Genomic DNA, 23313 nt, shown 5'->3' with positions numbered 1-23313 from the left:
CCTGAAGAGTCCCAATGAAGGGCTTGCATCTCCCGGAAGCTTGCCTGCCTTTTCCAGCTGTTCTAACTTCATTAATGGAAACAGATGTAAATATACAGTTGAGCTTCAACAGGACACTGCTGACATCCTGGGCTATGCAGTAGCAGAAAGGAAACTGGCTGGGAAAGAGCATGGCTGTTTTCGGGCCTTTCTCAAGCTCCTGTTCAGACAACACATTCTCTAACCGTAGAGCTTGCTTGCACAGGAGATGACTGAAACCAAGAGCTTAGAAAGGGCTGAAGGAGGTTTGGAGTCTCCTGTGAACATCAGGGGAGAATCACAAGCGCAAATACAGACTGGGAAGCGAATGGATTGAGAGGAGCCCTGAAGAGAAGGACTTGGGGTGCTGGGGGCTGAGAAGCTCAATGTGAGCCAGCAATGGTTGCAGCCAGCTTGCAGACAGGAAAGCCACCGTGTCCTGGGCTGCATCCAAAGCAGTGGGCCCAGCAGGGCGAGGGAGGGGATTCTACCCCTCTCCTCTGCTTTGTTGAGACCCTACCGTCGCCCTGCAGTCAGGTCTGGAGTCCTCAGCACAGGAAGGACATGGAGCTGTTGCAGTGGGTATAGAGGGCCACGGATATTGTCAGAGGGCTGGAGCACCTCCCATATGAGGACAGGCTGAGGGAACTGGGCTTGTTCAGCCTGGAGAAGACTCCACAGAGACCTTGGAGCAGTCTCATGGTACTGAAAGGGGCTCCAGGAAGGCTGGGGAGGGACGTTTTACAAGGGCATGGAGTGATAGGATGATGGGGAATGGCTTTAAATTGGAAGGGGGAAGATTTAGACTAGATATTAGGAAGAAATTCTTCATGATGATGGTGGGGAGGCCCTGGCCCAGGTTGCCCAGAGAAGTTGGCTGCCCCATGCCTGGAGGTGTTCGAGGCCAGGTTGAGTGGGGCTTGGAGCACCCTGATCCAGTGGGAGGTTTGGAACTAGATGATCTTTAAGTTCCCTTCCAACCCAAACCACTCCATGATTCTATGATTAGGAACGTTCTGGGTGAAAATAGTCAATACCAACAGAAGAGAAAAAGAAAAAAGGGTGGAGGGGGAGGTTTGAGGATTTAGATTTGAGACTTACAGCTAGGGCTTAGCATGCAGCCCCTTACTCTGTATCTTGCTGTTGTAGAATTACTTGTTGGTCAGTCTGTCCAGCCTGGTTCTTGGTCAGTACCAGGAATTGGGCCACTGTTGTAAGTCTTGGGATGTTCGTTTGGAGAGAGGAGTGCTTGGTGGCTGAGGATTTGGAGGTGAATGGACTGATGGGCTTCTTCTCTCGGCAGATCGTAGACCCCTTGGCCCGCGGCCGAGCTTTCCGTATGGCTGATGACAACGATGGCTGCAGCATGCCCCACACCCCGATCACACCAGGCGCCACATCACTCTGCTCCTTCACCAGCTCGCGCTCAGGGTTCAATCGCCTCCCAAGACGGCGGAAACGGGAGTCTGTTGCCAAAATGAGTTTCCGAGCAGCTGCTGCTCTGGTGAAGGTACTGTCTGGGGGAGAGCAGGGACCTGTCTAGCAGCGGGATGGGGCTCTGTCCTGAGAGAAGGATGGGAGGGAAGGAGCTGCTGAGCAGAGGAGATGGTGAAATCAGTGGTGGAGGGGAGGAAATGGAGCCATCTCCTGTTCTGTTTCAGTCATATCTAGAAGGCAGGATTTGCAAGAAGCAGGGGTGATATCTTGGGTTTGGTACAGGTCTTTCTTTCCCTTTATGTCCTGGAGGCTTTGAGTCCCACAGCCAGCAGCCTCAGAGCGTTCCAGCAGGTCCAGTTCAGCCTGCCTGGATCTCTGGGTGGTCCATCTGCACCTGGTCAGCAGTCATGGAAGAGCAGGAGTACCTGAGGCTCTTGCTAGACAAGTCTCTTTATCCTGCCCTACATCTGCTTTCCTGGGCCCGATGCCCTTTTTTGCTGTGTCCAGTACCACCCAGCGCTGCACTTTGGTCAGAGACATTGTACGATACGTGATAGAAGAGTCTGTTGCAAGCCTGACCCACATGGGCGATGGGCGCTGTGGTTTGAGAAGTGGGGTAACACCTGTGAGTCTCCCTGGGAAGGTGTCCCACATCAGCAGCTCTCCTGTGCTCCACACACAAGCATGAACCAGCTCAGCGCTTGGGCTCCCCATGTGCTGGCTGGGGTGGTGGCTCTGCATGTGCCTGAGGTTCAGGTTTCTGACTCAATGCCATTTTCTCTGGCTACAGGGGCGCTCTGTGAAGGACAGCACCCTGAGGAGAGCTCAGCGGCGCAGTTTCACCCCAGCGAGTTTCCTGGAGGAGGACACGGTGGATTTTCCAGATGAGCTTGACACCTCTTTCTTCGCTCGGGTGAGGGGCAGGGCTCTGGCGTGGTGCTGGCCCCAGAAACAGTGCAAGACTCTAGGTCTGGCAGGACTGTGTGTTGCAGAGAGCAGTGATGCTTTCTGCCGGGGCTGGCGTCTCAAACGTGACGCTAGCTTCTTCTGATGGGACTTCTGTTTCTCTGCCCAGGAAGGAGTCCTTCATGAAGAGCTCTCCACTTATCCGGATGAAGTGTTTGAGTCGCCATCAGAAGCTGCAATCAAAGATGCTGAGGTGAAACCTCTGGATCAGACAGATCTCACAGGAGGTGCCTTGGACAAAAATGAGCTCGAAAGAAGCCACTTGTTACTGTAAGTATCTGCTTGGAAGCTGCCAAAGCCTAATGTGGGGTGGCCAAGTGAGACCTTTGCTGTGCAGCTGGTGGGGCGAAGCCATTGCTCCTGCATGGAGGAAGCCAGGATCCAAGTGCTGTGGGTGCTTGGTGCGGAGCTCAAAAGAGCAGTGCAGGGCTGGGTTTTCTTTAAACTCAGCTTAAGAGCTTCTGCTGCAGGTACCTGTGCATGTGAAAGGTGATTGGGGCCATCTCTGCAGTCTCTCCAGCAACTTCCGCTCTCATGGGATGCATTTTGGAGGCATTTATCATGCCTTGGGGAAACAAAAGACGCTTTAAATCAGCTGTGAGGATGCTGGGGGGTCAGCCTTTGGCTATGGAGAAGGTAGCAAAGACAAGAAGGCCCTTGCCACAGTCACCAGGAAATGTTGTCTCACTTCAAGGAGCAGTGTGAAGCATTGCTGAGCATCGAGCTGGGCTACATTCCTCACTTGAAACCAGAGAAAGGTGTGGCACTGATGCTGAGAGCCCTACAAATATGTGGGTGGTACTGTACTGTGTGCCTAAATTTTTTCCACCTGAGTAACTGATACTGAGTAATTGCTCTGTGTCGTTTCCGAGTCAGCTCTCACTTAGCTGTCTGCTCACCCCAGCAGAGAGCCCTGCTGGGTGTGAACATGGAGCAGACAGGGAGGTCCTTGTTGTGGTTCTGCTGCTTATGGCCCATCTTGCTGTGTTAGCGCTTTCCCTTCAAGTGTTTCCAAGAACTTGACTCAGTCTGAACATCAGTGGAAGCAGCAAATGGTGGGAGTTTGTTGTCACCCCTTTGAGGTAGTCTCAGTCTTCTTGGCTCCATTTGTACTTCCTTAAATAGTTTTATTTAATGAGGAAAATACATTTATTTCACACTTCAGAGAGCTGTTACCAGAATCAGTCGGGTGTCCTTTTAGGTGGCCAGGTGTTTTGGCGTAGGCGGATATGCACAGCACTGGAAATGTTGGGAAACAACCCATCCGTAACACAGAAACCACTTGAACTCTTGGGCAAGAGCAGGCTGCAATGGGATTTGCACTTTCTGTTGGAGAAGGCTTTTCCAAAGGAGAAGCTATAGAAAGGTTAACCTAGTTGGGACTTTCAGCTTTGAGGCTTTGAGCAACCTGATCTAGTGGGAAGTGTCCCTACCCATGGCAGGGGGTGGAACTGGGTGGGCTTTAAGGTCCCTTCCAACCCAAACCATTCTATGATTATATGATAAAAGTGCATCTTCTGCAAGGTGCAATATTGAAAATAGCTGAAGTTTTACAGCAAGGTTCTTGGCTAAAGAGGTTCTGGTTGTCCCTCATCCTCTTGCCTTTCTGTCCCTCAAAGCTGTGATGATCTCTCCAAGACGTTCTGGTGGTCTTTCAGAAGCACGTTTGTTAGCTGGTTTCTCAGGCTGCTTCCGACAGCTGTTCCCTTTGTGCAGAGGGGTCGTTTAGGAAGTGACACTTGGGATTTTTTATTGTGTTATTGAAACTCAGTTTTGTTGTTCTCTCAAAAACCGCACACATTAGTGTGAGTAAAAGGAGGAGTGGAAGACAGATTGTGAGAGGTAACTGGCAGAGCCGGCAGCATGTGACAGCGTCGCTGTCTCCGTCTGGGAAGCTGCTTGGATTTCTGCTCTTCTCCTCTGTCTGATTTGGTGGGCATGGGGAGGTTTGACTTTCCAATCCAATCCCAGAGTAAAGTGCTTCAAGGGTGGGGATTTCCACTGCAGGGCTGAACTAACGCTTCTACCATTTCATAGCAGAGAGCAGAGGAGTGAAGTGGAGGAAGAAATAGATGTGCATGTGGTGGGACAGACAGAAGGTCTGCTGCCCCTGCAGACCAGGGGAGGGCTGTTCCCACTGCTGTGCCAGGGAGAAGGAAACCATTGCTGTCTTGATTTTTGTTTCAGCCCACTGGAGCGAGGCTGGAGGAAGCAAAAGGACGGAGCCCTGGCACAGCCCAAGGTCCGCTTGCGGCAGGAGGTGGTGAGTGTCAGCCCACAGAAGCGTGGCCAGCGCATCGCTGTCCCTGTCAGGAGGCTTTTCGCCAAGGAGAAGAGGCCGTATGGCCTGGGAATGGTGGGGAAGCTGACAAACCGGACATACCGCAAGCGCATCGACAGCTATGTCAAGCGGCAGATTGAGGACATGGATGATCACAGGTGAGCGCTGCAGTCATAGAAGGACTCCCAACAAAACTAGCGAGTGAGGGAGTGCCCCTTGGTGACTCAGGTCACTGCCTTGGTGTGGTTGAGTGAAACCTGCTGCTAAGACCCCTGTGTTTGTACCTCTGAAGCACTGCAAACTGCTGCAGGCAGCAGCACATTAGCATCACTGCATACTAAAAGCTCACCCTGCTCCTCCTCTCACTTTGGGTGTCTGGATCTGGATCTCTGCTACCTGGAGGGACTGCAGATCTCTGCCCCAGCACCACTGTCTTGTGGCAAACCAAAGACTCGGGTATCCCTGTCTCTGCTAGTTCCCCTAAAGTCATTTCGGGTGCATGGCACACCTCGGCATCAAGCTTACATGTTCTCATGGATGTTTTCTGGGGAAATGCTGGCTTGCCCAGTGTAGTGGGGGAGTTGGAGTAAACAGAGTCTTCCTGCTAGCAGGACCTTAGGTCATTGTCTCCAGTCTTACACATCCCTAGGTGATCCTGGCCCTGTAGCTGAGATTCTGCCAAGGCCCCTGGGTAGAAACGGCAGCTTTTCTCCTGTTCTGTGAGTAGATGTAATGTGCCTGAGTTTCTGTCACTCATCTTTTCCCTTTCTCTCCATCCAGGCCTTTCTTCACTTACTGGGTCACCTTTGTGCATTCACTCATCACTATCCTCGCTGTGTGCATCTACGGCATTGCCCCTGTGGGGTTCTCACAACACGAAACTGTTGATTCAGTAAGTAAATCCCCCTGACGTGCCCAGAGTGTCATTATGTCTCAGCCTTCAGCTGCTGGCTCGTGTTGTAGTCTTCAGCATGTTGGCCACTTGCCTGCGGGCCTTGGTGGCTGGAAGCCGGGTGTCGAGACTTGGAGGGCTGCCTGCAGCATCTCTGTGAGCCCCCTCGCCGCCTTCTCTCCCTCAGTCACATTGTTCTTGACATCAGATTGTCTGCCGAAGCATGGTGGGCTTTTTGCAGGCTCTTGTCTCTGTGCTAGGAGCCCTTTCAAACAACTTGTTCCCCTCCTGGTGGAGAGCAGAAGAATGTTCATGGCAGGGGAATACTTCAAACTCTGAGTTAAGTTTCTGCAACAGTTATAGGATTTTGCTTCTGCCAGGACCAAAACTAACCTGTCTTGACTTTGAGAGCTGATCTTGAAGCTGTTTGTAGCCTTCCCACATGTTGTGAAGTAGCTTATGGGGGTCTTGCTTTCTCTCCTTATAGGTCTTGCGAAACAGAGGGGTTTATGAAAACGTCAAATATGTTCAGCAGGAAAACTTCTGGATTGGCCCCAGCTCAGTGAGTGGCTGGGACTGTGGGTGAGCTGGTGGGGGACGTGCTGCAGCTGTGCCACCCTGCTGCTTGGAGCCTGGTGCTGGCAGCTGCTGGTGGTTGGACATCCATGGGGCTCTGCCACCTCTGGCAGAGTGCAGCGATGCTCCCAGCCCCAACAAGCTGGGGGCAAGAGAAAATGCAGGAGTTGTATGTAACAGCTTTCCTGATGCCATTCCTCTTGGGAAAGGCTGCGTCCCAAAGTTTCCTTTTCCGGTCACAGTACTGGCTTATCTGGGCGCTTGGGCAAGGAAATCCCTGAACTTTTGTTCTGGGCTTGCTGTCTTCAAAGCGAATATTGAGGGTATGTCTGATGTGTGCTGGGCTTCATCAAGCAGGACTTGTCCCTGGTCCCTCGAGACCTGTTAGGGGTACCCCTCACAGTTCCTGCCACCAGCTTTGCCCAGGCAATCACTGGCAGTCCCTTGGCTGAGCTGGGTGTTTCCATCTCTGCCAGGAAGCCCTGATCCACCTGGGAGCCAAGTTCTCACCATGCATGAGGCAGGACCAGCAAGTGCACAGCTTCATCAGCGCCAAGCGGGAGAAGGAGAAGCACTCTGCTTGCTGCGTACGGAACGACAAGTCAGGCTGTGTGCAGACCTCGGAGGAGGAGTGCTCGGTGAGTGCAGTGGCCCCTTTTGTGCTGTCCCTACAGGCTCAAGGCCACATCTGTTGATGCTTCTCCCACCCTGGGCTTCATGGTGACACCTCTCCTCTCTCCGGCAGTCCACGCTGGCCGTGTGGGTGAAGTGGCCCCAGCACCCCAGCACCCCAATGCTGGCAGGAACCAAGAGGCAGTTTGGGTCTGTCTGTCATCAGGACCCCAGGTAGGTCCTGCACAGCTGCCATCCAGGGGACGCCGGGGCTGCTGTCACAGTACTTGGAGAGGCGTGGGCTCTGCACCAGTTGATTGCTGGATGAGCAGCAGCTGCTCTGGAGACCAAAGGATGTAAGGGTAGTGATGCCCCTACCTGCTCTCATGGCTGCAGGAGAAGCTGAGGCAGAGCGTGATCATATTTCTACTTGCCCTCAGCCTCCGTTGTTGTTGGCTGCCCTCATGCACAGTGGCTTGTTGTGAGCTGTGGGTGCCTTCTCCATCCTTCTCCCTCTCTGCACCTGGTCCCTCGCTGCCCGCGTTGGCTCCCTTCTTGGGGTACAGCAGCCCTGTTCCCATCACAGCTCTGCCCCGGAGCCCTGCCAGCCGCTGGGTGCCACAGCACATCTTTGCCCTTGGCTACCATGGGCTGATGCGGGGCAGGGACCAGCTGAAGGGCCACCTTTGGGGTTGTGTCCTCCCAGAAAGGAGCCAGTGAGTTGCTGAGCAGCAGTGTGCTTTTGGATGGCTGCCTTTGTGCTGCAGCCATGGTTTCTGCTTGCTGGAAGGAGGCTGCAGCTTTGATCAGCACAGCCTTGGCTCATCTACAAGGATGATCCAGTGGCTGGAGCACCTCCCATCCGAGGACAGGCTGAGGGAGTTGGGCTTCTTCAGCCTGGAGAAGAGAAGGCTGGAGGGAGAACTTATAGCGACCTTCCAGTACCTGAAGGGGCTACAAGAAAGCTGGAGAGGGGCTGTTCACAAAGGCTTGTGGGGATGGGACAAGGGGCAATGGGGATAAACTGGAGAGAGGCAGATTTAGGCTAGACATAAGGAAGAATTTCTTCACCATGAGAGTGGGGAGGCCCTGGCCTCGGTTGCCCAGGGAAGTTGTGGCTGCCCCATCCCTGGAGGTGTTCAAGGCCAGGTTGGATGGGGCCTTGGGCAGCCTGAGCCAGTGGGAGGTGTCCCTGCCCATGGCAGGCAGTGAAACTGGATGATCTGTAAGGTTCCTTCCAACCCAAACTATTCTATGTTTCTGTGATCTGATGTAGCGTGTCGCCAGACGCGTGCTAGGGACAGAGGGGAGCTGTGGGACTGCAGCCTTGGGACAGGGACAGGGACAGTGTGGTGGCTTCCCTGGGGTATCCTGCCTCTGCTGCTGGTGCTGGGGAAAATAATTTCTGTGGCTGATGTCTGCTTTCTGTTGCTGCAGGGTGTGTGAGCAGCCGGCTTCAACGGAGCCACATGAGTGGCCGGATGATATCACCAAATGGCCGGTGAGCATCACACTTGCATCCTGTTGTGCACAGGCACAGCTGTGTTGGTGGAAGGCATCTCTGGTGCAGTCTCCTGCTCGTTGTCACAAACACCAGATGTGGGCAACCATGGCTTTGTCTAGCCAAGGCTTGAAATCCTCTGGACAAAGCTCTCGCGCACCACCTAAAGCCTGGGGCCCCGTGGGGCAACAGCGATTGTGACTGACTCACGTTAGGTGGTGTTTTCATCCCTTGGCAGAGAGGAGGTGTTGACAGTGGCTCCAGTCACTTGGTCAGTGAGGGTGTCTGTCACCGTCTTGCTGTCAGGGAGGCTTTGGGAGGTCCATGTTCCCGGGACTGGTGTCTTCTCAAGGGCCTGTTTTGACCTTACCTAAGCAGCAGGGAAAGTCATGGCTGTCTGACCGCAACCTGTTGTCATTTTCCAGATCTGCACAAAAAACAGTGCTGGGAATTACACCAACCACCTCCACATGGACTGCGTGATTACAGGCCGGCCCTGTTGCATTGGGACCAAAGGAAGGTAGTGAGTTTGACCTGTATGGAGAGGGGCTGGATCTTAGGGTTAGACATAGGGGGCCTTTCTCAGGTTGTAGGCACAGCCGTTTGTCCTACCTATCCTTCCCACATGCACCTCTATTGGGAAGAGGAGGTGGACAGGGAGCTGTAGTGGGTCTCCCAGACAGAGCAGGGCTCTGGAACGAGAAGAAAATAACAGCTGGCCTCAGTCTTCGGTGCAGCAGGGTGTCTTGCTCTGTTGGTCCTGCAGTTTGGAGGGACTCAGATGCCAAGGGGTTAAATAATTCTGCTGGGGAGTTCTACACTTTTTCCTGGGAATGCCAGCTTGGTCCTGACAGGCTACACTGGCCCCAGCCTGGTGTCCCTGAGCGCTGGAGGAGATGTCAGGGCATGGCCTGCTCTGGGTTTGCTAAGGAGGGGGATGCTGTTCTTCCTGGGGTTGTTTCTAAGCTTGAGTCATCACCCAGTGCTTGGACTTGGCTTTTTCTGCTCGGGAGAAAAATCAGTGCTGCCCTGAGAAGTTCCTCTGTCCCTGAAAGTCATGACAGGGTGTTCTTGGCCTGGGCCCCCTTTCCACTCTCAGCAACAACAGGACAGGACTCCCTAAGTGCCCAAGACACAGCTTTCTCCGGCTCTGGTGGCTCTTTCTCTGCTGCAAAGAGCTCGGCTTTAGCCCTTCTTCCGGAGCCCCTGTGTGCAGGGCATTAGTCTGGGGAAGTGCCTCAGGCTCGAGTTGGGAGGAAAGCCAGAGGGGTGGATGGAGAGGCACTGGGCTCAGCTAGGGCTGTGGCAGTGCAGCTGCTGCAGAGACAACGCTCCAGCACGTCTGGGGCAGCTGAAGCCATCAGCTCTTGTAGGCAGTTCTGGGATGAGCCAAAGGGGAATGGGTGGCTTGGGAGGGCACAGCATGGTCCGTTGTGCCTTCAGGTATGACTTGTTCCTCATTTGCATTCCTCATGTCTCCTCCAGGTGCGAGATAACCTCCCGGGAGTATTGTGAATTTATGCGAGGCTATTTCCATGAGGAGGCAACACTCTGCTCTCAGGTAACTGCGGAGCTGGGGGTTGTATGGCTGCCCTTCTCCCTCCTGCTCAGCAGCTTGGCAAGATCTAGGGGTGACTGCCACAGTGTAGGTGGGACTCCTGTGTCCTGTCCCACCCTGAGACTCGGGGAAGTTGCTAATCCAGACTAATGGCAGAGCTGGCATCGTCTGTCCCTCACTGGAGACCAGTTTAGGACTTGGGCTACCACTGCAAAAGCCCAACATGAGATTGCTGTGGAAGCAGTGGGAGAATGCAGCCTTGCTCCACTGGTGAGCAAATATTGGTGGCTCAGTTGTGTGTGCATTGGGGTGAAGAATGAGGGCATAAAGCTGCCACAGGGAATGGGTGGGGTCTCCTGTAACTTGGTGGAGAGGAGGGAGGAGAGCCCCTCTTTCAGAGCCAACTGCAGCCTCTGCCTTAGCCTTGGTAGAGTGCTGGCTTGCACGCCTCACAACCCCAGTTCTGCCCTAGGTGCACTGCATGGATGATGTCTGTGGACTCCTCCCTTTCCTAAATCCAGAAGTCCCTGACCAGTTCTACCGCCTCTGGCTCTCGCTTTTCCTCCATGCTGGGTAAGCATAGGTGTTAAAACTTGCACTTGCACCAAGTGGATGGTGGTGGGTCGGGGAACCCTGAACCTGACTGCTGTGAGGGCTGTTTGAGCAGTCCCTTCCCTGGAGAACATGGGCACCAACCTGTTGTCCCTGGTGAGGTTTACCATGCTGCATTTGCTGGGATATTAAAGGCATGGGCCAGAAGCCAGACCAGGAGCTCTCAGGAAAGAACACAAACAAGCACAGGGGTAAGTCCGGTGGCTGCTGCTTCAGTTCCTGTACTTCTGAACTTGGCAGGATCCTGCACTGTCTGGTTTCAATCTGTTTTCAAATGACGATCCTGCGGGACCTAGAGAAGCTGGCAGGATGGCATCGTATCTCTATCATCTACCTGCTCAGTGGCATCACTGGGAACCTCGCCAGTGCAATATTTCTACCCTACAGAGCAGAGGTGAGTCTCCTGCAGGCTTGGGCCCCGCTAACTTGCTCTGAACACAAGCCTTCTTTACATGCCTGTGCCTCTCTAGCAGAGGCAAAAAGACCAGAGCTGGGCCCATCTCTGCAGCACGTAGCTTGTGCAGATTTGTGGCTAGGAGATAGCGCTGCATTGTCATGTAGCTGCTGAGCAATACCATCCCCTGGGCTTTGAGCGCCTCTCTAAATGGATGGGTGGATTGTCCAGCCACAGTGTAAGAGAGGCCCTGGGCAGGCTGGGAATTGAGGTCTGTACCTGGTGCCCGAGACCCTCCGTGTGTGAGTGGCAGGTAGGAGAGGCACAAAGAGCAGAGCTCATCTTTCCCAGGCTGTCCAGGGCTGTCCCTCTGCCACAGCTGAAGAAGTCTGATGTGACTGTCCAGTTTCCCTTTAGAGACTGCATGGCAGGACCTGGAGGACCATCTTTGGGGTCCTTCAATGATGGCGGGGTGGGAAGGAGGAGATCGCCTTCAAGGACTTCTCCGCATTGGTGACCCAGACCAGATCAGCCCTCCTTAAACACAGTCTATTCTGGTGATTATTCACCTCACGCCTGATCCCGAGACCAAACCAGACCCCTTTACTCCTTGAAGCCCATTATAAGGATGAAGTTACAGGCTGTGGCATCTCAAGAAATCTCAAGAAACACTGAACAAGTTGTTGAACGATAACTAACATTAATACCTGGAGCTGGCTGCAGACGCCAGTCAGATGGGATGTGCCTGATGTTACCTCAATGCTCTTCTTCTGCAGGTTGGCCCTGCGGGATCCCAGTTTGGGATTCTGGCCTGTCTCTTTGTGGAGCTCTTCCAGAGCTGGCAAATCCTGGCACGCCCGTGGAGGGCTTTCTTCAAGCTGCTGGCTGTGGTGCTCTTTCTTTTTGCCTTTGGCCTCCTACCCTGGATTGATAATTTTGCTCACATTTCAGGATTTATCAGTGGTTTCTTCCTCTCCTTTGCCTTTCTGCCCTACATTAGCTTTGGGAAGTTTGATTTATATAGGAAGCGATGCCAAATTATAGTTTTCCAGCTCATCTTCATTGCACTCTTCTCAGGACTTGTGATTCTGTTCTATTTCTACCCCATCAAGTGCGAGTGGTGCGAGTTCCTCACTTGTATACCATTCACAGACAAATTCTGCGAGAAATACGACCTGGACGCACAGCTCCACTGAAAAGCAAAGACAGGCTTCTCGAGCAGGCACTGGAGATGGACTGTCTTTGCGTTTGCTGTGCCAGTTCCATGTGGACAAAGGCTCTATCTAATCCAATGACACTTCTAACCCTGCCCGTGGTTAATTTAAACTGTCTCCGTAGCACCTGGCAGGCACGTTTTGCCTTATCTCAGAAGACTCTGAAAACAGAACGTTTGTGCCTTGTTCAATTGTATTGAACCTCTTCTGCTGCCATTATTTTTATTACACTAGTTTCAATACTACATTTTTAACCAGTTGTTTACTACTGCTAAGGTGGTGATTAAATGGTAAAGTAGCGTTTTAGCTACTGTTAATTGTTCTGCATAGTCTGTTACTTTATCTCACCCGCGCTGTTTCACTTATTGCTCGAATGAATCCTTTTCTAGCACCCAAGAGAGTTGGACACAGATTTGCAGCTGGAAATAAGGGCCTTAAACACCTCAGAAAACGAAAGGATCTCTTTAATTGCTCACAGAGCTCAGAGGCAGGTGCTTCAACTAGCAACTGCAAAAAATGTGTGATGATGTCCAGTCAGCTGGGGTTTATTTCTCTTTGAAATGTCACAACCTTTTCCTCCAGGAACCTGATGAATATACAGTCTGGTCTCCATAGAGCTGGATTTTCTGCTCCCTCTGTTAAAGAAAGAAAATATTCGGCAGTTAGGATAGTCACTGCATGCTGTGGGCCCTCTTCTCTCCATGCTGCCATGCTTAGCCTGCATAAATCAGCCAGTGCCACAGGTGACTGCAGGTCACAGGCACTGTGCGGCAGATGGCACCCGGTTTATTCCGCTGGATGTTGCAGATGTGGCAGCACTGAAAGAAGAAGATGAGTTAATGTGGTCATAAAGCAACAGTTTCTAACCCAGCTAGCTGGAGCCGCAAAACAAACACCCAAGTGTTTGGAAAAGCTGCCATTACCACTGCTCTTCAGACACCGGGATTGTGGTTTTAGATGTTGAGGGGAAGCAGATGTAATTTTAAACATGCTAAGCTTGAGAGTCTTGGCCACATCTTGTGTTTGTGTGCACATCTTTCTGAAAACAGCAGTACCGGTATCAGAATTACGTCTACACAGGTTGCAAGCAGGTAGCTGTACGTGCTGCTCATCATTCCTGTGCTTGAAGTGTTGTGAAATACACTGGTTGCACAGAAATACCGTGGCAAATTATAGAATCACAGAATGAACTGTAGAAGGGAGGGACCTTAAAGATCATTGAGTTCCAACCCTCATGCCAGGGGCAGGGACACCTTCCACTCTTTAAGCTTAAAAGCATTCCCCCTTATCCTGTCCCTGCATTCCCAGACCAAGAGCCCTTCCCCAGCTTTCCTGGAGCCCCGTTCAGTTCTGGAAGCTGCTTTAAGGTCTCCCTGGAGCCTTCTCTTCTCCAGGCTGAACGACCCCAACTCTCTCAGCCTGTCAAAAAAATTGTCTAGTGCTGTCTTGTCTTTGGAGAACAATCATTCAGTTGAACTCAAGTTTCTAAACCAGAAAACAGAGAAACTGAGGGAAAAGAACAAGCTACATGAGCTGAGATCCCTTTTCCTAACTCCTTATAGCTTGCAGTAAGTGAGAGAGCTCAAATTACAGGTGCTGTGAAACTGCAAAGAACATATGCTGTGTCTGCTTGCGTTTGCTTATGCACCTTTCTGTTAGCTGCAGGTGCTTGGAATGGTGCTGGAGTGTTAGGAGCAGGGTTGGAGAGCAGTCGGTGGGGTTAGGAGCACCTGAGATGCACAGAAGGACCAAATGACCTGGGGGAGGGCAAGGAGACCTTCATCCTCCTCAGGATTAGTTAGGACCCAGCCACATTCCTAGCAATGATTTCCAAAGATTCAAGAAGTTGCAAAGAAAGGAAGTTCCCAGAAGCGATCAAAAAGGCAAAGAAAGGAACACTGCATTTAATGACTCTTAAGCCATTGTGGGAGCAGGTTCAGGATCTAAACAGAAAGGTTAGCGACACACACGCAGCACTGCCAGCACTTAGATAATGCTGCTCCAAATGCAGATGTTGACTGAGGTAGCTGAATCACCGTTCCCTGACCTGGGAGAAGCACAAGCAACACAGCCACCGTGTGGAAGTGGACCTAAGCCAGGGTGTGAGCCCAGTGCGGACACGAGCATTTGGAAATGCTCCCAGTGGTGAGCTGGGAGCCTGAACTAAGGCCAGGGAAGAGGAAGATGAAGAGCTGGTAGCACTTAACGGATATTCAGGACTTACCTTACGGTTACTTTCGAAGTTTCTTTATGAAGCTGACCTCATCCCGGTTTCTGATGCCGTACCTGAACAACGAGTTATGCTGTTACCAGTTTCCAGGAACCACAACCTTTGGAATCCTACAGCCGCCTCTTTCCCAGTCAGAGATGGACTCCCGCTCCTATCGTATGCTGTGCTCTAATGCAGGGCAAGTTAAAATTCTCACTTTTGTACATAGACCATGCTGCCAGCACTGAGGGAGCTGATCGCCTGCCCTTTTAACTGCAACATCCTCTTAAATGCAGTATCCTTCACCCATGGCTCAGTCTTTTGAGGACAGCTTTGATTAGAGCTGTCTTGCTAGATTTTTAGTATTTCTGACATGCTTTTCTTGCTGGACCGCACGCAGGCTGGCACACCCAGCAGCTACATAGCTCAGGAACACCTCCTGCTTCCCAGAACAGGCATGGAAAGAAAGGCGGGAGCAGTTAGTCACTGGTGTTACTAGGTAGTCCCCTGTATGTGGCTGAGCAGGTCCAGAGCCCAGCATTTATCTGTGGTTTGCTCTTTGTTTGCCATTCTTCCAACCTCCTTTCTACCTCAGCAGCTCCACCGAGCCCTCTATGAGGGCGACTGAGCACTAGAACAGGTTGTCCAGAGAAGTTGTGGAGTCTGCATTCTTTGAGACATTCAAAACACAACTGGACACAGCCCTCAGGAACCAGCTCTAGCTGGTTCCAGCGAGTCAGACTAGATGACTTCCAGAGACCACTTCCACCCCTGCACCACAGTGTGTGTCCTGACCCCATCCTCTGGCAAGTAGCTCCCAGTTTCCCTGGCAACGAACTAACATGCTGCACATGCACACCATCCCTGGCCTTCTTTGTGTTCTACTCCCCTCACACTGAAGGTTTTTCTCCCTAATCTGGTCTCTGTAGGATGTCTTGGGTATAACCTTAGTGAGCATAATCTATTCTGGCATGGACGGCCCAGAGGCAACAATGTGGGTGCCTTGGTGTGGTCTCACTGGGATGAACGCCCTTGGCACTGCCCAATGCCTTCCCATCCCGTCCCCCTCTCTGTGCAGTGCTGCTCCCATCCTTCCACTCACTGTGAGCCAGGACCCGCAGTGCCAGCGCAGCCCTGCCCAAGTGGACGCTGCACGGCCTCTCTGCAGCCCCATCGCTGCCTGAGGCAGAGGGGATTAGAGAATCATACAGTCATTAAGATTGGAAAAGACCCTGAAGCTCATCCAGTCCAACCATCAGACCAACCCCACTGTACCTACTAACCCAGGTCCCCAAGTACCGCATCTACACATTTTTTGAACCTCTCCAGGGATGGAGACTCCCCCACCGCCCCGGGCAGCCTCTGCCAGGGCTTCACCACTCTGTCAGTGAAGGTGTATTTCCCAATACCCAATCTACACCTCCCATGGCACAACTTGAGGCCATTTCCTCTCATCCTATCACTTGTTCCTTGGGAGCAGAGCCCAGCACCCACCTCACTCCAACCTCCTTTCCAGGAGCTGCAGAGAGCGATGAGGTCTCCCCTCAGCCTCCTCTTCCCCAGACTATGGAGTCCCACATCCCTCAGATCCTCCCAGACCCCCTGTTCTCCAGCCCCTTCCCAGCTCCATTTCCTTCTCCAGATGCACTCCAGCCCCTCATAGTCTTTCTTAAAGAAAGATCATCTCACTCACTCTCGCAGCTTCTTCCTGTCATCCGCCAGTTTCTCTCCGTTGAAGGTCAAGTGGTAGGTCCTCCAGATGTACTTCCTAGAGGGAAGGCACTCAGAGGGTGGCCGGGGGACGTTTGGGGACCCTCACCCACTGCCCCCAGCCCCGCTCACCAGCTGAGGTGCTGGACGCCTCCGCGCCGCGCCTGCCGCAGCTGCACGTGCCGTCGCAGGGCCTTCTTCAGCTCCAGCACCGACGCGTTCTGCACCACCACCACGGCTGAAGGAGAGGGAGAGCCCCGTCAGCGCCCCACGGGGCTGGGTGACCCCTTCCAGCCCCACGCCGCCCCAGCACCTACGCATGATCTCGCCGTCAGCCTTGCAGACGTGCACCGTCATGGCCTGCCCGTGCTCCAGGGCCACCTGCGAGCCGATCTCCTCCGCCGTCACCTGCGGGTGAAGAGGGCTGAGCCGGGATGGGGCCGAGCCCGAGCCCCGCCGCCCCCATCCCCATCTGCAGGCAGGAGGATGAGGGGGCACCGAACCCCCCATCCCCATTCCCACCTGCGGGGGGAGGCGAGGGCCGAGCCCGAGCGCTGCCGCCCCGTCCCATCCGCGGCGAGGCAGGGATGCTGGGCCGGGCTGGGGCTGAGCCCCGCTGCCCCCCAGGGCCACTCTCGCCCGTGGGCTGAGCCCGAGCCTGGGAGGGCGGGAGGGGAGGGGGCAGCGACCTCCCCAGCGCCGTCTGCGGGAGAGGCTGCGGGGCTGGAGCTGAGCCGGGGCTGAGCCTGAGCCCCGCCGCCCCCAGACCCATCCCCATCTCTGCGGGCAGGAGGCTGCGGGGCACGGAGCCCCCCAGACCCGGCCCCACCTACGGGTGTGGGGCTGAGCCTGAGCGCCCCCGTCCCCACCCGCGGGCTGAGCCTGAGCGCCGCTGCCGCACACCCGTCCCCCTCTCTGCGGGGCGGTGCGGGCTGCCCTGCGGCTGATCCGGACCCCGCTGCCCCCAGACCCGTCCCCGTCTCTGCGGGCGAGAGTGCGGGGCTGGGCCCGAGTCCCCCTCCCCACCCGCGGGCTGAGCTGCGGCTGATCCCCAGCCCCGTCCCCATCTGCGGGGCTGATCCCCCCCCCCCCCCGCGGGCCGCGCCCCGGCCCCGCACACACCGCTCCGCCGCGGGAGGAGGGCCGAAGCGGGCCGGGCCGGGGCTGCCCCCGCGCCCACCTGCGGGGGGAGGTCGCAGAGCAGCGGGTCCTGCAGCAGCCGCGCCAGCGCCGCCTGGAAGAGCTCGAGCACCTCGGCGTGCGCCAGCTCCTCCTCGGGCTCGGCCATCGCGGCCGGAAGAGGCGGCCCCGCGCCCCGCCATGCTGCTCTTCTGCCCGGCCTGCGGCAACGTGCTGGTGGCCGAGGAGGGGCCGCGCTGCCACCGCTTCGCCTGCACCACCTGCCCCTACGTGCGGAATGTCACCCGCAAGGTGCGGGGAGGGGGGACGGGGCTGGGACAGGGGCAGTGGAGACCGGGTGGCGGGGGGGGGGGGGGGGGGGGACGGGGCGGGGCGGGGAGCAGCGGGGAAGAGGGCACGGGGGTGGCATAGGGAGTGATGGAGATGAGGGATGGCGAGGAGGAGGGGGTACAGGTGGGGCAGGGGGTACGAGGGCAGTGGGGAGTAGGGAAGGGGGCATGGAGTACAGTGGGGAGCAGGGAATGGGATACTGGGGCAGTGAGGAGCAAGGAAGGGGGTACAGGGGTGGCAGGGACTGGGGACGGGACGGGGCGGTGCGGAGAGCAGTAGGTAAGAGGGTACGGGGGCGGTGGGGAGCGGGGAAGGGGGTACAGGGATGGCATAGGGGTGATGGAGATGAGGGATGGCGAGGAGGAGGGGCTACAGGTGGGGCAGGGGGTACAAGGGCAGTGGGGAGCAGGGAAGGAGGTACGGGGGTAGCAGGGAGTGGGGATGGAGGGGACGGAGCGGTGCGGGGACCAGTAGGTAAGAGGGTACGGGGGCAGTGGGGAGCAGCAGGGAAGGGGGTACAGGGACGGCATAGGGGTGATGGAGATGAGGGATGGCGAGGAGGAGGGGGTACAGGTGGGGCAGGGGGTACAAGGGCAGTGGGGAGCAGGGAGGGGGTACAGTGGCAATGGAGAACAGGAAAGGGGGTACAGAGGCGGTGGGGAACAGGGAGCAGCAGGGGAGAGGGTACAGGGACGGCATAGGGGCGATGGAGATGAGGGATGGTGAGGAGTTTGGGATACAGGTGGGGCAGGGGGGTAGCAGGGCAGTGGGGAGTAGGGAAGGGGGTACTGGGGCAGTGGGGAGCAGGGAAGGGGGTACGGGGGTGGCAGGGAGTGGGGATGGGGACGGGGTGGTGCAGGGAGCAGTAGGTAAGAGGGTACGGGGGCAGTGGGGAGCAGGGAGCAGCAGGGAAAGGGGGTACAGGTATGGCATAGGGGTGATGGAGATGAGGGATGGCGAGGAGGAGGGGATACAGGTGGGGCAGGGGCGGAGGCGGCAGTGGGGAGCAGGGAGGGGGTACAGAGGCAGTGGGGAACAGGGAAGGGGTTACAGTGGCAATGGGGAGCAGGGAGCAGCAGGGAAGGGGGTACAGGGACGGCATAGGGGCGATGGAGATGAGGGATGGCGAGGAGTTGGGGATACAGGTGGGGCAGGGGGATACAAGGGCAGTGGGGAGTAGGGAAGGGGGCATGGGGTACAGTGGGGAGCAGGGAATGGGGTACTGGGGCAGTGGGGAGCGGGGAGAAGCAGGGAAGGGGGCACTGGGGTGGCAGAGGGCAGGGGTGACGGGGAAGGGGGCACGGGGTTGTCAGGGTGCTGACCCATCGCTCCGCTCCGCAGGTGACAAGCAGGAAGTACCCACGGCTGAAGGAGGTTGACGATGTCCTGGGTGGTGCAGCGGCCTGGGAGAACGTGGACTCCACTGCAGGTAGGGATGGGTTGGGATGGGATGGCACGGGATGGGACGGCGCAAGATGGGGACGGGATGTGGGTGACCCAGCCTGACGGTACCATCTCGCCCTGCAGAGCCCTGCCCCAAGTGCGAGCACCCCCGCGCCTACTTCATGCAGCTGCAGACGCGCTCGGCCGACGAGCCCATGACCACCTTCTACAAGTGCTGCAACACACGGTGTGGGCACCGCTGGCGGGACTGAGCGCTCCCAGCACCACACTGGGCTGCACGGGGCCGCGGCCGCTCGTCCTACGGGGATGGGGAATGAGGTCGATGCAATAAACAGCACGGGGTGGAAGCAGTCGTCTGCTGCGTGGTTGCTTTCAAGCCTACATCCGAGGAGGGCAGTGAGGACTTTGAGCAGGGGTTCCTCCGTCAGAGAAGGCTGCAGGGGCATCGCCCAGAGAGCAGTTCTGCTACAGGCACACACAACACCCAGCACCGCACACAGCAAGAGATACAGACAGACCTTGGGGTAACTGAGCCAAAGAACAGTTACTGACCCTCCCCACAGAGCCAACTGCTGTGCCACAGTTCCTGCTGCAGTTCTTGGGTGAGGGAAAAAGTCCCTTTGCTCTGTCCTGTCCGAACCATGTAAGGTAAAGCAGAAACTGCAAATGATCTGCTCGACAAGCAGTTACTGCTCAAAAGAGAACATACGTGAAGTGGGATCCAATTATGTGCTCCACAAGCAATTACTGGTGAAGAGAATACATAAAGTGGGATCAAATATTATCTGTACCTTCACGGTAAGCTTTATTCTCATCTTAAATACATTCAAAAGTAAAAATGATAAATTACTTAATAAAAAATGGTCAAGCACGAGTTGTGACATTTCATCTGCATTAACACTCAACTCCTTCGGGGTAGGATGGGACTCACCATCACCTCCTCTATACAGGGATAACATGCGCCCACTTATTCCAGTTGCCTTCGCAGGGGAACACTCTTCCCAGCCGGAGTGTACAGTCTATTGTAGGCTCATAGTATATTGCTGGGCTCTCACTCAGTTTGGGATCGTTTAGCAGTTCTTCCACAACTGGCTGAGAAAACAGTGACACCAGTGGTGGCCTTTCCATGTAGAATTGTCTGATGCAACCAAGAGTTTCCAGACCCTGCAGAAAAATTCACATATTTTAGCTTCAGCAGCTTCGCTGAAAAAACTGCACCGAGTACTGTTCTCCCTATGCTGTTCTGTGAAACAACAAATTCACAGTGTAAGTGGCTTCACCCGCTCTTCAGGAGACCATGGAGACAGCAGAGGGGAGGGCACAACAAAGTGGGTTCATATAGCTGGGGGTGTGCCCGAGGGCGCCTGGGTACTGACACACAAGTGTTCAACAATGGATCTCAGCCTCCGTACTAACCGTAACCAGTTAACAAAGCCTTTCAGGCTGGTATAGATGCAAAGCCCAGACTTCTGGGTCAGTTCATCATAGAAATATAGAAAGGTGTGGGTTGGAAGGGACCTTAAAAATCATCCAGTCTCCCCCCCTGCCACGGGCAGGGACACATCCCACCAGAACAGGTTGCTCCAAGCCCCATCCAACCTGGCCTGGAACACCTCCAGGGATGGGGCAGCCACAGCTTCTCTGGGTAACCTGTTTCAGGGCCTCCCCACCCTCACAGGAAAACGTTTCTTCCCAAGATCTCATCTCAATCTCCCCTCTTTCAGCTTAAAACCGTTCCCCCTCATCCCATCCCTGCACTCCCTGATTCAGAGCCCCTCCCCAGCTTTCCTGGAGCCCCTTTCAGTACTGGGAGGCTGCTGTAACATCTCCCCGCAGCCTTCCTTTCTCCAAGCTAACCAAGTCCTTGCCAATGGGTTAGCTTTTGTGCCCACAGCAACACCCAGCAAGGTGATTTATGGGCTGTATTTGCTGAAAACATCTAGTGTGTGTTCAGTAATCTCACACAGATATGTGTTGATATTCTAATACTTGTATTACACACACAAACTCACTCTGTGATTTCTAAACCAGTTCTTATCAAATTTGTTGCTAGAGAAGTTAAATCCAAGCCTCCAATCTGTAAAATGTACAGGTCATTCCCTGACTTTGTGGATTTGGATGAAAGTTGCCCAGGACTCTGTATCGCTCTCCCCGAGGTGCACACCTCACCACCACGCTTCCACGCTGGCTGTGCCCTGACCCCAGCGGCCCCGGCACAGCACAGGTGGGCAGGTTATGACGGAACAGCCAGGAGTCAGGATGGCTGCTCCGGCACGATCGGTAGCGTACACAACCCATGTTGGTACCAAAATGCATCAGCCTTTGGACAGAAGTGTGGCATGGATACATGGGAATATTAGTTTCTAGCATTAGCAGGGAAGTTGTGCTTACAAGAAGGACTCATTGTGAACAGGAACTTGCTCTGGCTTTGGTTAATTTACTCTAAAGGGAAGGGGTTGGTTTTCGTGGTTCATTCACAGTTCTGTGTTCTGGAATCCTCAAGGAGGAGGAGATGGAGCTGTTGGAATGGGTCCAGAGGAGGCTACAAAGATGATTGGAGAGCTGGAGACCCTTCTATACGAGGACAGGCTGAGAGAGTTGGGGTTGTTCAGCCTGGAGAGTAGAAGGCTCCCAGGACACCTTAGAGTGACCTTCCAGTACGTGAAGGGGCTACAAGAAAGTTGTGGAGGGGCTGTTCACAAAGGCTTGTGGTGACAGGACGAGGGGGAACGGAGATAAACTGCAGAGGGGCAGATTTAGGCTTGTTATAAGGAAGAATTTCTTCACCATGAGAGTGGTGAGGCCCTGGCCCAGGCTGCCCAGGGAAGTGGTGGCTGCCCCATCCCTGGAGGTGTTCAAGGCCAGGTTGGATGGCCCTTGGGCAGCCTGATCCAGTGGGAGGTGTCCCTGCCCATGGCAGGGGGGTTGGAACTGGATGATCTTTAAAGTCCCTTCCAACCCAAACTATTCTATGATTCTGGTTCTATGTTCCTGGAACTTAGAGCAAAGACACTGCTGACTCTTCAGCATGGAAGCTGCACCAGGTTAAAGCTGACACAGCTGATGGTTCAAGTACCTGCAGTATCTCCAAGACGGCCACAGGCTGCAGTACCCCCACATAGTGCTGCAGCAGCATGGCTTGTGTGATGCCTGGCTTCGTCATGATGTGGTAGAGCACGGCTTCCATCATCCCCTTACATACAGGTTTATTCAGATTCCCATCCACAATCCGCCATGGTCTTCCAATGAAGCAAACGTTCTCACAGGCCCTAAAAAGACAATTTAAATTCAGCTCTGCCAAGAATTATTTTCGTAGCTAGATTTCCCATCATCAGAATTTCTACATAATAATCTTACTACACCCATTGCCAGTGTTCGCTCACATCCAAGGTGTGACTCCACAGCTGCTCAGGGAACGGGCAGAGACCACTGCGGATCTACCAGACAGTTCACAGACCTGAAGTGCTGCAACACAAGGTGTTGACCACTCCAGCAGCACTTTCAGCACCATCAGACCACCCAACAACCACCCTCAGTCTTGATGGCCAGAAAGACTTAGTTTGTTGTCAGCTCTAACACCCTCCAGAAGTTCCCAGAGACCTGCTTCAATCTGCAGCACCAGTGCTCGAACTGGTAACCCAATTCCTCATTTTGGAATCAAAAGACAGACCCTGCATGGACGTTCCTATTTCCCACACTGCAGTTTCTCCAGGCCTTTCCTGGGAAAGTGGAAGCTGAGGCTTTTTGACACTGGACTTACTTGTGAAATAAAATTAGTTTTGTTTCTCCAATACCTGAAGCTAGCTGGATTTGGGGAAAAAAACTACAGGTATCAGAGACATTTTTTCAATGTGCATATAAACACAAGAGTAACCTTGACAAGAACAAGGGAGGAAAGCATAGGGTTTCTCCACATCAATGCTCACTCCTGATTGCAGCATAAAACAAAGTTTTCCAACTCATTTGCTTTTGGGCAGTATTTTGGTCGTGCTAAGCATGGAGCTATTCTGCAGACATCCGTTACTCACCGGTCCCTGTCTGCCTGCGACAGATCCGTCATAGAACTTCCTGGAAAGAGAAGAACACAGAGTTTTTAAGTTAATTAGCCCAAAATCTTTATCTAGCGGTAGAAAAATAAAAGGTGGCCAAGCTGTAAAATGTAACAGCTTATGCTAGAAAATAACACAAGCAAACTAAGCTGGGTGTTTTTCTTGGTTGCATGGGGAGCTCCAAGCTCCCACTCTCGTGCAGCATATTCTTCCTTCCCACACCTCATCCTACAACCACATCTGTCTACTCCATTCGCACTTTTTGTGGGTCCATTCTCAAAGTCCCAGCAGGAAGTTTCATTCCTAGAAGCCTGAAGACATGGTTGACCACCAGGTAGTTCTGTGGTCTGGAAGAAGGGAGCTTCACACAGAGCTGTGCAAGGTCTCGGCTGGCCAGCACCCACACCGGC

General features: G+C 54.3%; 4 protein-coding genes across 10 annotated transcripts in view; 2 read left to right on the top strand and 2 right to left on the bottom strand.

The window, feature by feature from the left end:
* The window catches only part of RHBDF1 (rhomboid 5 homolog 1), a 39862-nt gene extending 27479 nt beyond the window's left edge, over positions 1-12383 (top strand). For all 5 annotated transcript variants that reach the window (XM_054080753.1, XM_054080754.1, XM_054080755.1 and 2 more), the window contains 14 exons: positions 1322-1528; positions 2246-2368; positions 2531-2691; positions 4609-4860; positions 5483-5594; positions 6082-6156; positions 6647-6808; positions 6916-7016; positions 8220-8283; positions 8709-8803; positions 9769-9844; positions 10314-10414; positions 10694-10847; positions 11624-12383. In XM_054080753.1, the coding sequence (XP_053936728.1) occupies positions 1322-1528; positions 2246-2368; positions 2531-2691; positions 4609-4860; positions 5483-5594; positions 6082-6156; positions 6647-6808; positions 6916-7016; positions 8220-8283; positions 8709-8803; positions 9769-9844; positions 10314-10414; positions 10694-10847; positions 11624-12043 (2103 nt within the window). In that variant the 3' untranslated portion in view covers positions 12044-12383. The remainder of the gene's footprint in view (positions 1-1321; positions 1529-2245; positions 2369-2530; positions 2692-4608; positions 4861-5482; positions 5595-6081; positions 6157-6646; positions 6809-6915; positions 7017-8219; positions 8284-8708; positions 8804-9768; positions 9845-10313; positions 10415-10693; positions 10848-11623) is intronic.
* Positions 12384-12509: 126 nt separating this feature from the next.
* SNRNP25 (small nuclear ribonucleoprotein U11/U12 subunit 25) lies at positions 12510-17287 on the bottom strand. Its single transcript, XM_054080756.1, has 6 exons — positions 17161-17287; positions 16298-16388; positions 16113-16218; positions 15964-16038; positions 14286-14347; positions 12510-12696 (listed from the first exon to the last, which is right to left on the bottom strand). The coding sequence occupies exons 1-5, from the start codon at positions 17266-17268 to the stop codon at positions 14293-14295; spliced, it is 435 nt and encodes a 144-aa protein (XP_053936731.1). The 5' UTR covers positions 17269-17287; the 3' UTR covers positions 12510-12696; positions 14286-14292.
* POLR3K (RNA polymerase III subunit K) lies at positions 17281-19644 on the top strand. Its single transcript, XM_054080757.1, has 3 exons — positions 17281-17411; positions 18792-18879; positions 18978-19644. The coding sequence occupies exons 1-3, from the start codon at positions 17301-17303 to the stop codon at positions 19103-19105; spliced, it is 327 nt and encodes a 108-aa protein (XP_053936732.1). The 5' UTR covers positions 17281-17300; the 3' UTR covers positions 19106-19644.
* A 151-nt stretch (positions 19645-19795) lies between these two features.
* GTF3C1 (general transcription factor IIIC subunit 1) overlaps positions 19796-23313 on the bottom strand; it is a 42449-nt gene continuing 38931 nt past the window's right edge. For all 3 annotated transcript variants that reach the window (XM_054080748.1, XM_054080750.1, XM_054080749.1), the window contains 3 exons: positions 22883-22922; positions 21931-22123; positions 19796-20018 (listed from right to left, as the gene is read on the bottom strand). In XM_054080748.1, the coding sequence (XP_053936723.1) occupies positions 19797-20018; positions 21931-22123; positions 22883-22922 (455 nt within the window). In that variant the 3' untranslated portion in view covers position 19796. The remainder of the gene's footprint in view (positions 20019-21930; positions 22124-22882; positions 22923-23313) is intronic.

This window comes from Cuculus canorus, chromosome 15, assembly GCF_017976375.1.
Source record: "Cuculus canorus isolate bCucCan1 chromosome 15, bCucCan1.pri, whole genome shotgun sequence".
Classification (NCBI taxonomy): Eukaryota; Metazoa; Chordata; class Aves; order Cuculiformes; family Cuculidae; genus Cuculus; species Cuculus canorus.
Note: the sequence above shows the minus strand (reverse complement) of the source record. Positions and strands in the feature narration are given on the sequence as shown.